The 16,289-nt window shown below is 49.4% G+C and overlaps 1 protein-coding gene across 2 annotated transcripts; it reads left to right on the top strand.

Moving 5' to 3' along the window:
• Positions 1-5,489: 5,489 nt before the first annotated feature.
• RABEP2 (rabaptin, RAB GTPase binding effector protein 2) lies at positions 5,490-15,085 on the top strand. 2 transcript variants are annotated; one of them, XM_080977686.1, is made up of 13 exons: positions 5,490-5,579; positions 7,314-7,583; positions 7,872-8,102; positions 8,878-8,999; positions 9,080-9,199; positions 9,701-10,024; positions 10,747-10,842; positions 11,542-11,640; positions 12,759-12,902; positions 13,028-13,205; positions 13,382-13,393; positions 13,529-13,605; positions 14,775-15,085. In XM_080977686.1, exons 2-13 carry the CDS (start codon positions 7,577-7,579, stop codon positions 14,838-14,840), a joined length of 1,476 nt encoding a protein of 491 aa, XP_080833812.1. In that variant the 5' UTR covers positions 5,490-5,579; positions 7,314-7,576; the 3' UTR covers positions 14,841-15,085. The 2 variants fall into 2 exon arrangements, with proteins under 2 accessions (XP_080833812.1, XP_080833813.1); XM_080977687.1 differs by lacking the exon at positions 13,382-13,393.
• Positions 15,086-16,289: the final 1,204 nt, after the last annotated feature.

Here is a 16,289-nt window from a genome sequence, read left to right as displayed (position 1 = left end):
GTTGGGTCCCTTCTGTTTCTTACTTAAATTGACTCCACATCAGTGCCCAATAGGCTGCTAGAGCTCTTGTCATTTTTATTAGAGTAATTTATTAACTTATTAACTTACGAGCTGCCTTTTCCTTGTGTGTCAAGGCGATTTGCAGGCCTGCAATAAAAGCAGCTAAAAACAGCTTTTTTAAAAAAAAAAAGTGCAATAGCTGGCGATAGGTTTAAGAGCGATACACAGTGAATACCCAAGGAAGAGATCTCTTCATCCAGATGGAAAAGCTTGTTGAAACAAAAATTGTCTTCAATTGTTTCTGGAAAGATACCAGTGGGTGCCTGTCGTATCTCAGCAGGAATGGAGCTGCCCAGACTGCCCTGCTCTGAGTTCCTATGGAGAGGGCATCTGATATTTTGGAGATTTGAAGGGGAAACTCCGTTGCAGAGCACATGTGTGTGTAGCATACGTGTGTGTAGCTATTTAAAAGGCTGCCTTCTCAAATAAGACTGAGAGTTGTTTTGATTTATATCCCTCACCCAACCTAAAAGCTCAAAGTGAAAAATACAAAAGAAGCTCAGCAAAACAAAGAGGCTGGCAATGCTTTCTCACAAGTAAGTCCCACCATGTTCAGTGGGGCTTACACCCAGGCAGAGGTGTACCTAGGGGGTTGCTGAAACCAGCCCCCACTGGGGGTGCACAAAAATCACCTGTTTCTAGTGTTGTGACACTGCAAGATCAAACATGGGAGAATATCTTTCTCACATCGTGGCACAAAGGTGTGTGAATCTTTTTGCCCTACCTCCTCACTTCTCCCTCCCTCTGGACGCTTTGAGTACTTGGGTTACGTAAAGTGTAAGTGATTCCTGATGTGGCTATCGCACTAAAGTGATTTCCCCCCCTAGGAGCGAGTGCCAATGCCGCTCCTTGCCAAGGGTGTACAGAACCCTAGATATGCCTCTGCTTCTGGGTCGGTGTATATAGGAGGAAAGGTTACATAACTGGGGTATATCTTTCTCCCCATATGTCTATTGGCACTCAGGACAAAAGTAGACATTAAATTGTTTGTGGTTAAATTTATTAGTCACTTGTCGCTATTCATGAGGGCTACATACTACCTCCAATGTTTGCATTGAGGTTTCCCCACAACTGCTTTGACATATTTTTTTTACAATCAAGCGTTATATAACTTGTATGGGATGAATGGTATCGGAAGGAATATGCCCTTGATTACTGGGGAACATGAGAAGGAGGGTGCCTTTGCCTTCATGTCCTGCTTGAACAGGATGCTCAGAGGGGTCTGTGGTCTGATCCAACCAAGCTTTTCTTTTAAGTGGCAAGATTCCAATCCAAGTACATTCAATCCTAAATAACGACGATACGGCTTTTGAGCATGGACAGAGTGACACTTTCCCATTGAGGAAGCACAGGCTATGCGCACACACCCCTCTACACTCGCACTGCTGGTTTGGGAAGTAGCGTACACACCATGTTATCCACAGTCCACATCTATCCTGTAGTTTCTTGTGAAATACTGTTTTGACAGCAAACCAGCTTTGAGTCAAATGGAGAAAAAGAGCAATCCTGCTTTGTTTTAAGCTAGTAATGCATTTGCAGTGACAGGCAACCTCACTTTCTATCCAAATCTGCAAGCAGGGTTGAAATCCCACATTTCACCTAACGAGGCTGAATGGTTTCCCACCAGTTTTTTCTTTATACAATTAGATCCCCATTTGATCCAGATAGGGAAGGGGTGTAGCCCACAGCACATGCTTCACATGCAAAAGATGCATCTCTTAAACCCTGAAGAGCAGCTGCCAATCGGCTTACACAGCAGCATGCTAGATGGACCCAGAGGTCTGGTTGGGGTAAGACAGATCCCTATGCCGCTGATGCTGCATTCTGAATAAGCTGCTGAGCTTAGAACCCAATACAACCCCTAAGCCAGCATGGTGCAGTGGTTGGACTAGAACCTTGGGAGACCAGGGTTCGAATCCCCACCAGCCATGAAGCTCACTGGGTCGTCGTGAGGATGAAATGGGGAGGTGGTGTGTACTACACCCGCACCTTAAGCTTCTTGGAGGAGAGGTGAGATAAATGCAACAAACAACGCAAACCCATGCTCCCTGCACGAAAGTTACAGTGCCTAAAGCTTGGTTTTGCCTGACGTAGTATCATAGAATCTTAAAGAGTTGGAAGTCAAAATTTATGTCTGTATGTTTAGTTTGTATAGTATGTTTTCTTTTTTGTAATCTAAGTTTAGAGGTGTATCTATCTATGTATAATATGTTTGTTTAGTGTTCTGGTTTGTGTTTATAAGTATTGCATTTATCAATAAAAGTTTAAAAAATTAAAATAAAGAGGCAGCCTCCCTGCCTATCCGGCCCAGAAGCCGGGCAGAGTCCCAAGCTGGCGCGCTCCTGCTCCTCCTTCCCCGCCCCTTAAAACTTGCTTTTCTTTAAACGCCCTCCTAAGGATGACTGCGGGGGGGGGGGCGTAGAGGGGGCAGCAAGCAAAAGCCGAGAGGGCAGGCGGACTTGGCGGGAAGCTACACCCTCTTTCCCCCAGCGCCGGCTTCTCCCTTTCCTGTTGTTCCCGCAGCGAGCCTCTTCCCAGCGTCTGATCCAGGCGGGGAAGGAGGAGGAGCGGCCGGCCGGCCGGCCAGCCAGAGAGCGCGCCAGCTTGGGACTCTGCCCGGCTCCTGGGCCGGATAGGCAGGGAGGGATGCGAGACTCTTCCGGGGGAGGCGGAGCCCGGCCGCCTTCCTGCTTCCTGCCCCGCTCGGCAGGCAGCGTCTCTCTCGGCTGCTGCCTGCGCTGGGAGAAAGGAGACTTCTCCGAAAGAAGGAAGCGCCAAGAGACCCAGGCGCTCCTGCTGCGCTCAGGCAGGGGGATCCTCCGGAGCCAAGCCGGATCCGCGACCAGCTTCCCCCAAAAAAGCCTCCGCTCTGCAGGGAACCCCAAAAGGTAAGTAGAAAAAAGAGGGGGCGCAGGGGTCAGGATCCCCTCCAACTCTCCGTCCCACCCTCCCTCCGGCACCCTCAGCCACCCAAGCAGGAGTCCGACGGCGGGAGCTCCCTGCTGGACACTTGGTGCCCAGGCCGCCTTGCCAAAGGGGCGCAGCAGACGCTTCAGCAGATCTCGACACCCGCGACGCTGCATCCCCGGGGGGGGGGGGAGAAGGGCTCGCTCACCCTCCACCACCCGCAGTAGCAGAGCCAGGAGAGAGAGGCACAGACCCGATGTGCTTCCCTAATACGACGCACCTGCTAGGATCTCTTGGGTCAGGGAGCCGGGGGTGGGAGAGAGAGAGAGAGAGAGAGAGAGAGACACCCCAGGGCACCCCCCAAAAAAGCTGCTAGGAAAGGTCGTAGGAAAGCTGCAGATTAGAAGGTGCTCTCAGGCACAGGGGGTCCCAGACACGGCTAAGGGGGAGGATTTAGTGGGGCCCCCCCTCAAGTCCCACACTACCTCAAGGATCTCCTCAGAAAAGAAGGGGAGACAGCAGTGAAGCCCAGGTCTCTGCTGCTGAGAGTGGATGTATTGCCCACAAGGTGATTTCAGCAGGGGCTTGGCCACCCCCCAAGCGGGACTCACCTGTGGGAAGCAGGCTTTACCTCAGAGGTTAATCTTTCTTTGGAGGGCAAGGACTGGCTGACGGACCAGCATGACGGAATAGCAGGGCCTCCTAGAGCAAAAACTCTTCTGCCCAGCAACAGCAGTTTTGGGGCTTCCATGAAGTCTGCACCCAACAGGACCCTCAGGCTACCGACATTCTTGGGTGGGTGGGGGCGGCTGGTGAGCTTCTCAAGGGCCTGAGCGTCCTCTTATCTCAGGCCACTGGATTCTGGACACAGTTCAAAGCAGATAAACGAGTTCCACAAGGCACCCATGGGTGTCTTCTTCCCAGTTCCAGTCTCCCAAGGAGCCGTCCAGGCACACAAGGATCTTTGCTCGCCCTCCAGCATCTCCTCACAATCTAGGCCATCAAACACATCCCAGTCCCTGAGAGGGCGGGGTCTTCCCAGCCTTCTTCAGGGTCCCAAAGCAGACTGGAGACACATGGTCCATCCTGAGAGTGAATCTCCCAAGTTCCATGTGGAGATTTTGTGCAGCATCCTGGCGAGCCTCAGGAAGGGTGACTTCCTCACCTCTATCAACCTGACAGAACCATACCTCTACACTTCCATCAGGCAGGACCATCGCAGGTTCCTATGGCAATGACTAGGTCCAGTTCCAGGCTCTGCCTTTTGGTAGCACATATAAGATGCTCTCAGGACAGTCAGGACCAGAGTCCACAGATGGTGCACTACACTCTTCTGGTCCTTCAAACCCTCCTGACTGGTCAATAAGTTCTCCAAGGGCTCTCTGGCTAAGAAGATGCATTTCCCTAGCTTACACATCAGCCAATCTCCATTTCCCAGAGGCCTCAGTTACACACTCAGTGAGGCAGGGGGCCACAGCCTCCAGAGCTTCCTGGGAGATGGCACCTCTAGAGGAGATCTGTAGGGTAGCTTTCTCCTCGGTCCAGCACTACCAGATCAACGCCTTTGCATCAGAAGGCACCTTTGGGTAATGTGTCCTGCAAGAGAGTTCAGCACTCCTAGGGAGACACAGTGCAGGTTGTTGGAGAACAGGGACCCACCCAGAGATGCACTGATTTTCAGCATCCCAAGCCAACATTGGCTCCCAGTACATTTCCGAGCACAATTCAAAGTGTTGGTGCTGATCTTTAAAGCCCTAAACGGCCTCAGCCCAGTATACCTGAAGGAGCATCCACCCCCATCGCTCAGCCCGGACGCTGAGGTTCAGCTCCCAGAGTCTCCTGGTGGTTCTTCCATTGCGAGAAGTGAAGTTTCAGGGAACCAGGCAGGGGTAGTGGCACCCACCCTGTGGAAAGCCCTCCCGTCAGATGTCAAGGAAATAAACAACTACAGTCGTACCTTGGTTCTCGAACGCCTTGGTACACGTACGTTTTGGCTCCCAAACACGGCAAACCTGGAAGTAAGTGTTCTGGTTTGCAAACGTTATTTAGAAGCCGAAGTTCCTGCAGCCAGTCAGAAGCCGTGCCTTGGGCTTTGAACGTTTTCGGAAGTCAAACGGACTTTCAGAACGGATTCTCTTTGAGAACCACAGTACGACTTTTAGAAGACATCCGAAGGCAGCCCCATACAGGGATGTTTTAATGTTTGATATTTTACTGTGTTTTAAATATTTTGCTGGAAGCCGCTGGAAGAGTGGGTAGGGCAACACAGTCAGATGGGTGGCATATAAATAGTGTTGTTGTTGTTGGCATATAAATAGTGTTGTCGTCAGGCCTCCTCCTCCTTGATCAGAGAAATTGAGATTCTTGATTTACCATGAGTTTCTGTTTTTCTCTACTGGAGGAGGCAATTACCTCTCTTTTCCCCCTCGTTTTGTCCACAGTAGGCAAACAGCCAACAACAGAACAGACATTGCAGATTCCCGGAACGTGGGTCTTCCCACTTTGGCGAGCTGACGACTAGGGAGCCTCTGATCCCTGCCTATCTGGCGCCTGCAGCTGGGCAAATCCCCAGCCCACTGGCCTCCACCACTCAAGAAGAACAGGAATTCACGGTAAGTGAAGAATTTCCATACCTCTAAACTCCAAGCCACCCACCCTGACTATCAGCAATAAACAAATGACAAAAGGAGGGGATGGGGGGTTCTGCTAGGGAGGGGCCAAACTGAATGGAGAAGAGCCTCTCTAGTCCTCCTGCAGCAGTAACTAGCAGCACTGTATTTTGGGGGCAGGGGGCAGGAAGGCACAGTCCAAGCTTGTCCACTACTGTATCCAGTTCTGTGCAATGCAGTTCCTAGGCTTCATTTGAAGCTAGGATTTGTAGCAAGATTCCAGTCAGAGGCTACCTGGCAGTAAATAATAAAAACAAGACAACTTCTGAGTATGGGCAAAGTGTGCGTGTTGAAACCAGAGCGCTCAATCCGCAAATACTACAGTGGTACCTCAGGTTAAGTACTTAATTTGTTCTGGAGGTCTGTTCTTAACCTGAAACTGTTCTTTTTTTTTTTTTAAATGATATTTATTAAAGTTTCACAAAAATACAGAAAACAAAGAAAAAAGTGTAGATTACAGCAAAAAAGCAAAAAGTAAGAAAAAACATACAAAATAAAACAGTTAAAAACGCAATAATGTTCCATAACCTATCTTCCTTACTCTTATTTCCCCAGGCCTCCTCATACCTCCCTTCTTTGTATTCCAATTCAGTTTGTTGGTTCAGCAAATCCTTACCATTAATCTTTTACCCAATTGTCGACCTTTTTTTTTCCATGTCTCTTAAAGCATTACAGCTAAAAACCTCTTAATTTCTATCTAGCATCCTTCTAAAGTTCCTTAATTTTACAATATTTCTGTAAATAGTCCTTAAATTTTTTCCAGTCTTCTTTCACCGACTCTTCTCCCTGGTCTCGGATTCTGCCAGTCATTTCCACCAATTCCATGTAGTCAATCACCTTCATCTGCCATTCTTCCAAAGTGGGTAGATCTTGTGTCTTCCAATACTTTGCGATAAGTATTCTTGCTGCTGTTGTAGCATACATGAAAAAGGTTCTGTCCTTCTTTGGCACCAGTTGGCCGACAATGCCCAAGAGAAAGGCCTCTGGTTTCTTCAGAAAGGTATATTTAAATACCTTTTTCAGTTCATTATATATCATTTCCCAGAAAGCCTTAATCTTTGGGCACGTCCACCAAAGGTGAAAGAATGTACCTTCAGTTTCTTCACATTTCCAACATTTATTATCGGGCAAATGATAAATTTTTGCAAGCTTGACTGGGGTCATGTACCACCTGTATATCATTTTCATAATATTCTCTCTTAAGGCATTACATGCCGTAAACTTCATACCTGTGGTCCATAACTGTTCCCAGTCAGCGAACATAATATTATGTCCAACATCTTGTGCCCATTTAATCATAGCAGATTTCACCGTTTCATCCTGAGTATTCCATTTCAACAGCAAGTTATACATTCTTGACAAATTTTTAGTTTTGGGTTCTAACAATTCTGTTTCTAATTTTGACTTTTCCACTTGGAAGGAAACTGTTCTTAACCTGAAGCACCATTTTAGCTAATGGGGCCTCCCGCTGATGCCGCGCCGCCGGAGCACGATTTCTGTTCTCATCCTGAAGCAAAGTTCTTAACCTGAAGCATTATTTCTGGGTTAGCGGAGTCTGTAACCTGAAGCATATGTAACCTGAAGCGTATGTAACCTGAGGTACCACTGTAGGTCTTTCCTGAATCAAACCAAGGAGCTTGGAGGCTGGCTCACGACCACCCACCTTTTGTTTCGCAGGCACGCCTAAGGCCTTGCCAGGAGCAGTGAAAGCACCATTTCGGCAGCCGCTGTGTCCTCTTCACTTCAAGTCTCTTCAGAATCCCTCAGGAAATGTCCGGCAGAGAGTGAAGATGAATAAGTAGCCATCTCCGTTGGCTCCGCTGGGATATTTTCGCCCATGTCCAGCAGCATACAATAGATTTTGAGCACTCCCGTGTTTTTACTCGGCTGTTTCTGGGCTCCGCTCAGCCTTCAGGGAACCCAAAGCAGCAACAGCCAGGATGGAAGGTACACACAAATGCGCCTCCCCTCTGAATGGCAGGCAGGGAGAGAGGGCGGGAAGATGGGAAGCCACGTCCCCATGGCTTCACCCTAGAATGGAGCTCTGGGTTGCGTAACATGGGGAGAGGGAGTCATAGGTCACAGTTAGAGTTAGGGTGCTTGGGTTAAGAGTCAAGGGTTAGAAGGTTAGCAGTGTCAGGTCAGAGCTCACAGGGCACTGGGGACTTTACAAGTCCTGGGTTCAAGTTAACTTCAGTTCTGTATCCATATATATATTTTTCCGCTCTTCCCAAGAACCTCAGCAGGTGAAGGATGTGGGTGCCCCTCCAGGCCTGAACCTCCCCCGAGATCCAGACCCCCAAAAGACCATCCAGATACTGCAAGCCCAGCTGTCGGCTGCGTTGGCCGAAGTGGAGACCGTCCGAGCTGTGGCTGCCGTGAGCGAAGGCACGAAACATGAGGCCGTGGACGCTGTTCGGCGCCGGTGCCAGGAGGAAGTGGCTTCCCTGCAGGCCATCTTGAAAGGTGAAGGGCCTCATGGCCTGGGCGCAGCAGCAAAGGAACAGCAGGGACCTTCATTTGTTCTTATTTATTTTTTCTAACCTGCCCTCAATCTCAGCAGATTTCAGGACAGGGTACAATGATGAGAAATATTATGTGTATATAATAAAAAGGCAGCAGGTTTTCAAACCTCCCTCCCAGGAACCAAACATAAGAAATGTCCTACTGGATCAAGTCAGTGGTCCATGTATCCCTGCATCCAGTTCTCATGGTGGCTGACCAGTTGCCTGTGGGAAAACCAGAAGCAGGACACTGGTACTGCAGCCATTCTCCTCACTTAGGCTTTCCAGCAACTGGCATTCAAAGGCCTTGGGCAGTGGAGGTGAGTGGCCATGAATTGCCACGAATTTGCTGAATCCTCACTGCCTTTTGTGGAAATCAATTCCATAGGGCCAATGTTAGCCCTACTCAGAGTAGACCTATGGAGACTAATGAATCTAAGTTAGTTGGGCCCATTAACTTTGATGGGTCTGCTTTGAGTATAAGCATCGGGTGCAGCCCATAGGTTAACTCTGCACCATGTGGAGATGTACTTTCTATTATTATTTGTTTTTATTATTTATTAGTTTTATATATACCTCCCTTCATTCTCAAATCTCAGGGCAGTTCAACAGAATAAAATACAGGATTAAAAACAAGTAGATAAGTAAAACAAAACACTTCTAGTATACTATACGAGAGGGAGGCAGTGTCTGGGATTCTTGGCTTGCCTGCTGAGATGCCTGCTCGCTTTCTACAGACACCATCTCCAGCTACGAGACTCGTCTCTCGGCTTTGGAGCGTGACGGCCGGGAGAATACCTGGAGCCGCTTGCTGCCAAGGCCCAACCCCCTGGACTCGCTGGAGAAGCAGATGGAAAAGGTGCGTGGTGGCCAGACAGGGCTTAACCTGAGGGTAGAGGAAGAAGGCTCCAAATGTTTCCTTCCTTTCTCCCTGCACAGGCGCAAGAGGACACTCTGCGGCTCCGGGCGATCGTTCTCCCCATGGAGCAGGAAATTGCCGAGCTGAAAGTGAAGCTGGCGCATGCTGAGGGCCTGGTTCAAGAGCTGCAGGGTGAGCAGGTGAGTTGGATGAGGGGAGTGGCAAGGGGGCCACAGAGGAACAGGAAGGAGCCAGAACGGGAGGGGGCTTCAAAGCAGCTCAGAATAGGGTGAGGATGCTGTTTGGGTAACAGCTGAGTAAAGAGGGGAAAGGGCAGTGCTCGCCTGAGGGTGATTCCTTGCTCCAGAATAAGTTGAACATGGCACTGGCAGTCTACATCACTAGCAATCTGCATCTGCAGGTGTTTCCCTCAGCCAGTGCAAATTAGCACACAAGCTGAGCGATGGCAGGACAAACTCGCTCTTCCTGGCTGGCTACAAGTCTGGGAAAGTCAAGGTGTGAGTCATGAATGGAAACTAGAATTGCCAACTAGAAATCCTCTGTTTCAATTAAGGCAACAGTGGTTCCCTCCTTAAGCTTCCCGGTTTCCTGGCTGTTAGAATTTGGTCTTTTCAGAACTCACACTGGGCAGCCTGTCTCTGGGAAGGTCTCCTTGCTCATTCCTTTTCCTTTTCCTTCAGCGTTCTTTATGTAGCTCCTCTGAATCCCTCCTTGCTGACTCTGAGGCCGTGCCCTCCGATGCCCCTGGAGACGACCCTGGCACTTTGGCAGAAGGAGGAGGAGTGGCGGAGAAATTTGCCCGCAGCCTGGACAGCGTTTCCATCGCCTCTTTCTCGTCATTGGCACCGAGTCCGGGGCCTGCCGTCCGGCGCAGGCGTCCCCCTAGCCCAGAGACGGCCTCCATCGCTTCCTCCACGGGGACCCTGGTGCCCGAGACCATCTACTTACCGCCGGCCGGGTACCAGCTGGTGCCGGACTCGGAGTGGACGCAGCTCCACACACAGGTGCGTAGGCAGGGCAGAGAGGTGGTCAGCCCCAGAGGGGTCAGCAGGGCTGTTGAGGACTTGCAGCAAGGCCCTCTCAGTCGCAGTGCCACACCTGTTGAATTCCCCCCTGAGGGAATCCCCCTCCTGGCTCTGTTCCTGCTGTCTTTCTGCCAAGTACAGTGGTACCTTGGGTTACATGCGCTTCAGGTTACATACACTTCAGGTTACAGACTCTGCTAACCCAGAAATAGTGCTTCAGGTTAAGAACTTTGCTTCAGGATGAGAACAGAAATAGTGCTCCGGCGGCACGGAAGCAGCAGGAGGCCCCATTAGCTAAAGTGGTGCTTCAGGTTAAGAACGGTTTCAGGTTAAGAACGGACCTCCGGAATGAATTAAGTACTTAACCCGAGGTACCACTGTAGTAAGAGCAAGGCCCACTGCGTCAGGCCTTTGTCTGGATTCCATCTTCGCTAATGGCTTTGAGGACTTTGCTCTGCTTTCCTTGTTTCAGTTTTGTTTTAAGGTGGATTTTTAGCTGCCTTGGTGGGCCTTCCGAAGTCAGAAAGGAAGTTAATTTTTTGTCATCGGGCTTCTGAATCCCATGGCAAGCCTCTACTAAATAGAGGGCTCCTCTGTTGTGTTGTGATCCTAGAGGGAGATGTGGGGATGGTGGAGAAGGGAGGAGGAGGTGTGCCGGAGTTCTCCCTGCCCTCATTTTGTCCCCGACTTCTTCCATTCAGGTGCGGCAACAGTGCGAAGCTCTGGAAGAGGGGGCACGGGAAAAGGCCGGACTGCAGGAGGCGCTGAGGCGCAGCAATGAGGAATGCAGTAAGCAGGTGTGTGGGGAGGGGGGGAGCCCTGCCCTCAGGGCCTGAAGCCAAACCCACCTCTGTTAGCCCCCCCTTCTTTCTGCTGCTACTTTGGTGTTAGATTTCAGTCATGCTCTTCCTCTAAGGTTCCCAATTAGCTAAGTGCTGGGGACCCCCTGTTTTTCAAAAGCCGAGCCATGGACCTACTTTTGAAAATGGCGATATCTCTGTGGTAGTTTTTGTTATGTGAATGGTGCTGCCATAGGCACCAACTCTAAGGCGTCTAGACCCTTTGGACACACACACCCCAATTGGACCATATGGAATCACCTCAGCCTCCTTCTCTGCACAGGTAAGGGCACAGGTAAGGTGCCTGATAGCCCGCCCACCTTTGCTGGGGTACCTTCCTTCCTCTCCCCTTCTCCCCTCCGTTCTGGCCTCCCTCCATTTGTGAACCCTTAGCTTCCACCAGGAGCTCTGGGCGATGTGCAAGATTATCTCCTTTCCCCCCTTCCACCCCATTTAATCCTCCCTACAACCCTGTGAGGTAGGCTAGATGAAGAGATAGGGACTGACCCGTGATTCATGGCTGAGTGGGGAGTTGAACTTGGGTCTCCCTAGTCCTAGCCTAACACCTTAATCACAACACTGCGTCAGCTCTAGAAGAAAACTGCAACTTCCCCTTCCACGAATTGATTCCCCCTTCCTCTCTCTCTTTCTGATCAGGTCCAGGTTCTCCTGACTCAGGTGCAGACTTCAGAGCGCCTCCTCCAAGGCCTCCAAGCTACAGTCAGCGAAACTCAGCGCCAAACTCAGGAGCAAATGGTAAGGGGGGTGGCTTCTGGGGGACAGCATTGGTGGGGAGCCCCTGTCTGGGGGGGGGGGCAAGGCTGGCCAGGGGCAGGCTCTGATTTCAAGTGGCAAGCTTGGGGTGTGCATGGGATTCTGGTTTAGGAAGACCCTGGGTGTTGACCAAGGGCTGGTTCTTAATGTTGTAGCCCCTCTGTGGCCACTGGGGGGGAGGGAATAATAATAATAATAATAATAATTTTTTTTTTATACCCCACCCTTCCCGGTTTAGAAAACCGGGCTCAGGGCAGCTAACAACAAATTTAAAACACTTAATTGTAGAAGCAGCATAAAATACAGTATAAAAACATGAATAACAATAAAGTTCAAAGTTCAGAAATCAATTTGGGGAAACTCCATCTAATAAGTATTAGATAGTCACCAGGGCTAGCTGGCTGAATTTGTCCTACTTGGGCCAGCGAGGAGGCCGGGGGAGAATTAGCTGTGGGGTCTCAGAGCTCAAGCGCTGTTGTGAAAAAACCCTCTTAATGCAGCCCACTGGCCCAAATGCAGCCAGCTTCTCTGTGCCAGCACTGCAGCACACGATGGGTGACTGCGGGCCTTGGGTGTGGGGGAAGAAACTGCACATTGCGCTGCTTTTATAGGCAATGTGTGGGGTTTGGAACGCCGCTGACCGCTGGCTTTGCAGTATCCGCATGCCAGCAGTGTGCAGTGCTGGCAGGAAGGCCGTCCAAATGCAGATGGACTGACGCACAGGATGAAGGGCTTGTGATTTCTTCACTTTTTTATATTTACATCCTGCGTTTTGGCTGAGAACGTAGAAAGCTGCCGCATATTGAGCCTGTGATGTATATATAAATTAAAATTTGATGATATGATACTGCTTTATTGGTCCTTTGCTGTCTTCTTGTATATTTCTAAGAGAGTTTTCAGTATTAAGTGGTTTAGAAAAATAAGTAAATAAACAACAACAACAAGAAATAAAGCCACACTGTGCCTGGTGCTACAAGGGCTTTTCTGAGTCATTCCTCTCATGTGCAGCGGGGAGGTGTGCACCTTTTAAATCGTTCCTCTGGAAACCCAGGTCCAAGTTGAAGTTGTTCCTTTTCCTTCTGCCCCCTTCCTTTCGCTAGGCTGACCTGGCTGCTTCCCACAAGCGCCTGAGCTACGAAGTGCAGCGCCTCAGTGCTGAGAACGAAGGGCTGCGGGGGGCCAGTTCCCAGGATTCCCGCCCAGAGGAATATGATGAGAGCATGAGCTTGCCTAGCACTGTCCCGGTAATTCTGACCCACCTCTTCCTTGTATTGGGCTGCGGACTTGGGATACTGGTGTGGGATGGCTGGAAATGGCAGCATTGTATATATTATATATGGCGGGTTTCTCCCTCCTCCTGCCTCCCTAGGAGCTGCAGGCCTTGGTGCGCCAGCTGAGGCAAGAGTCTGCCTCTCAGCTCCGGGCTGCTGAGCACCAGGCTGAGCGCCTACGAATCGAGATTGTGTCCCTGAGGGAGCGGCTGGACCAGGAGACGGCATCTCGGTCAGGACTGCAGGGGGCGCTGGAGAGAGAGCAAGAAGAACGAGGTGAGAGGGGGGAGGAGGAGGAAGGTGGGCCAAGAACTAGGTGAGGGAGGGGGTCTCCTGGGATTAGCATCTGTTGGCTTTCTAGGAATCTGAAATCACTTTGTAGTGTTGTGGATGCGATTAATGATTCTCTCTTTATTTTTGTCCTCTCTTCCCTTGTGGCTTCTGGCTGGCAGAGCTTTTGCAGGGTGAGTTCTTAGGGGGTGTGTGGGTGTGTGGGTGTGTATCATATGTGAGTGTGTGTTTGTGTGCACACATTTCCACAGCTGAAGGCTTCGACACGGTGGTCACCAACTGACTTTCTTCTCCTTTTCAATCCCCAGCCTCCCTGAACAGTATCCGGACTGAGATGGAGAGGATGCAGCAAGGTCAGGAAGAGATTAGCAGAGCCCAGGGATGTGTGAGTCTTTGTGCTTCTTTTCTCTCTTGCCGCCCAGAGATAATTGCCAATAAACATTTCACTTCCACAAACCAGATGCGTTACCTCGAATCCCCCCCACCCTCTGGATGGAGGATATGGAGGATATAGATTTGAGGGGGAGGGAGGGAGGATGATGGTAGAATAGAAACCGCAAGGTCCTACTTAAGTTAAGGAAGAGGTGAGTAGCATCCTCCTTGGAGATCCATGAGATCGCTTCTGCACCTCCAAAGGCCGTCCTGTAAGTGTCTGTGGGTGATAAGGTCCCTTGCCTACTTGTCTACACAGGAGAGATACAGTGGGCAAACTCTTTTTGGTGAGCAGCCACACCTGTTCCCTTTGTCACTTCCTTTCTCTGCTAACACAACACTCTTGTCTCTCCTGACCTTTCAGTAATGACTTTTTCGTACACTGCAATTATCGGCTGTTGTCAGGGTTGAGTTTAATCTACCATTGGCACTGAGCAGGCAGAATTCAGCACTCTGAGAATCTCACCTTTCAAGTTTGGGAAGAAAAAACCCTGTTTAGGCCTTAAGCATAATAAAGAAATGCTAGCAAGGACCTGTGCAGTGTCTGGTGAGATCTTGGGAGTCCAAGGAAGGAGGACTGAGCCCTGAGCTCCGATCTTCTATGGCTCTTTGTCCTTCCTTGCATTGCCTCAGTCCGAAGGTGGAAATCCTGTGTTCCTCACTCAACTGGGAGATGCGCATGTTTCTAATTACAGTACAGTCTTACCTTGCATCCCAAATGCCAAACGCCTTGGTTCTCGCATGTTTTGGCTCCTGAACGCCGCAAACCCGGAAGTGAGTGTTCTGGTTTGCCAATGTTCTTTGGAACCCGAATGTTCGGCGCAGCTTCCGTGGCTTCCGATTGGCTGCAGCCAATCAGAAGCCGCGCTTTGGAAGTTGAACGGACTTCCGGAACAGATTCCGTTCGACTTCCAAGGTACAACTGTAATAAGTGTCAATTAAGCACACACATTTGGGTTGTGGTAGAAGCATACAATACAAATGTTTGTGATAGTCATTTTGGCACCTGCTTTTCATTCCAGATGTGTGTGAGGCTGTTTCTGGTGATGTCAGACTCTGGCAGAGGCTGGGAGAAAGAGAGGAAACCTCTGTGGGCTTATTCTCTTTCTTTTTATTCTGCAGGTGCAGTCTGATGCTCCCTCTCAGGGAGAAGCCAGCGGCCTTCAAGATAGGAGGTCAGAGCCTTAGAAGGAGGATAGGGGAGGTCACCTCTGCCCTTCCTCACCTTCTTGGCACAATGGGAACCTCAGGGAAACCTGCCAGGCACCAAAGGGGTCATCTCTGTCCTCCGGAGCTCTTCCAGGTATCCTCTACATGGGCAGGAGAGCAAGAACTCTGGAGGGAGGATGGCTGGAACCTCCCATTCTTACTCCCCTTCCCACTGAATGACACTGGAGCTTCCAGAACACAATAAAGGAAATTTTTGTACCTTCCTTCATCTGTGTGTCTCCTTTCTTTGGGTAGCTGAGCGGACTGTAATGGTGGGTGGTAGCAGTAGCACTAATCTTCATTTTGCTTGAGAGGAAGCCTCCAAAAGGGATCACAGGAATCGAATTTCTGCTTTCCACCTTTGAGCATAGAGACACAGCCTAAAAGTGGGCCATTGTAACATAATTTGTATTCATTTTCATCTTTAAACTGTTGTGTAACATAAGTATTGCAGATATGAAATGATGTATAGTAGGGGAGGTTTCTTTCTTTTTGCCAAAAGTTCATTGTAGTGTTTTCTATGTGAAAAAGAAAGTTGCTTGGCAGAGAAGAGGTTGGATGTCTGTGTTAAGATTCCTGCATTGCAGGGGGTTGGACTAGATGACCCTCAGTGTACCTTCCAATGCTACAAGTCTGTGATTCAACAACACTTTCTGGGTGCCAGTTCATTTTGATCTATTTCTTAGGAACCTAGGAAGCCACCTGTATACTGAGTCAAACATTTGCCTCCATCTAGTGAGAGTTATTATTTAATTATTTTAATAAAGAGTGGGCTAAAAATGCCCTAAATAAATAAAATACACTGGAACATTCCCAACCTTGCCACTGATCTAGTGCCTGTTTTCCCATATCTAGGGTAGTAACCCTTATATACTTTGCATTGGAAGTAAGAGGTGGAAATCCTTAAAAAACACACACACACACAGAGTCACCAAGTCTTGGAATGAAACTTCTTTTGGTTTCCCATGGGCGAGGAGAGACTTCCTGGTGCCATTTTTAATACCCTTTCTTTAAAAAAAAACTTCTCTTCCCCTCCATCCTTCCTGGGACAGGAGAGAGAAAGAGAGAGAGAGAGAACCATTTAATGCATGGGTGATTGGGATTAGTTTTAGATCACAAGTGTCACCAAGGACTGTGAGGATGTTGTGACCACAATCTCTCTACCTTTTGGGGATTTTGACCTTGGGGTGGGATTAAGGTAATACACACTCTGCTCTCCTGGGCCTGTAGTCAAAGAACCTGTTTTGCCCTTTCAGAATGGGGTGGTGGGGTACAAAAATAAGCTCTTTGTCACTATGGAGAGGTGAAGATATAGAGATATATATAGAGTGGTGCCAGTCTTGTGACCACTGAGAATCCACAACCAGTCCAGAGCCCATAGACTCAGCCCAGAGTTCCTATAGGGAGTACTCAAGAGCACTGGCCGAA

The sequence above is a fragment of the Podarcis pityusensis genome (assembly GCF_964106645.2).
Source record: "Podarcis pityusensis genome assembly, chromosome: 13".
Taxonomy (NCBI): domain Eukaryota; kingdom Metazoa; phylum Chordata; class Lepidosauria; order Squamata; family Lacertidae; genus Podarcis; species Podarcis pityusensis.
This window is presented reverse-complemented; position numbering and strand designations above follow the sequence as displayed.

What these genes read in the sequence shown, in the direction of transcription:
- RABEP2 (XM_080977686.1), top strand. An exon ending in TGGAGAAGCAGATGGAAAAG is followed by an intron (nt 9,000 to 9,079) that starts GTGCGTGGTGGC and finishes CTCCCTGCACAG; the next exon opens with GCGCAAGAGGACACTCTGCG. An exon ending in GGACGCAGCTCCACACACAG is followed by an intron (nt 10,025 to 10,746) that starts GTGCGTAGGCAG and finishes TCTTCCATTCAG; the next exon opens with GTGCGGCAACAGTGCGAAGC.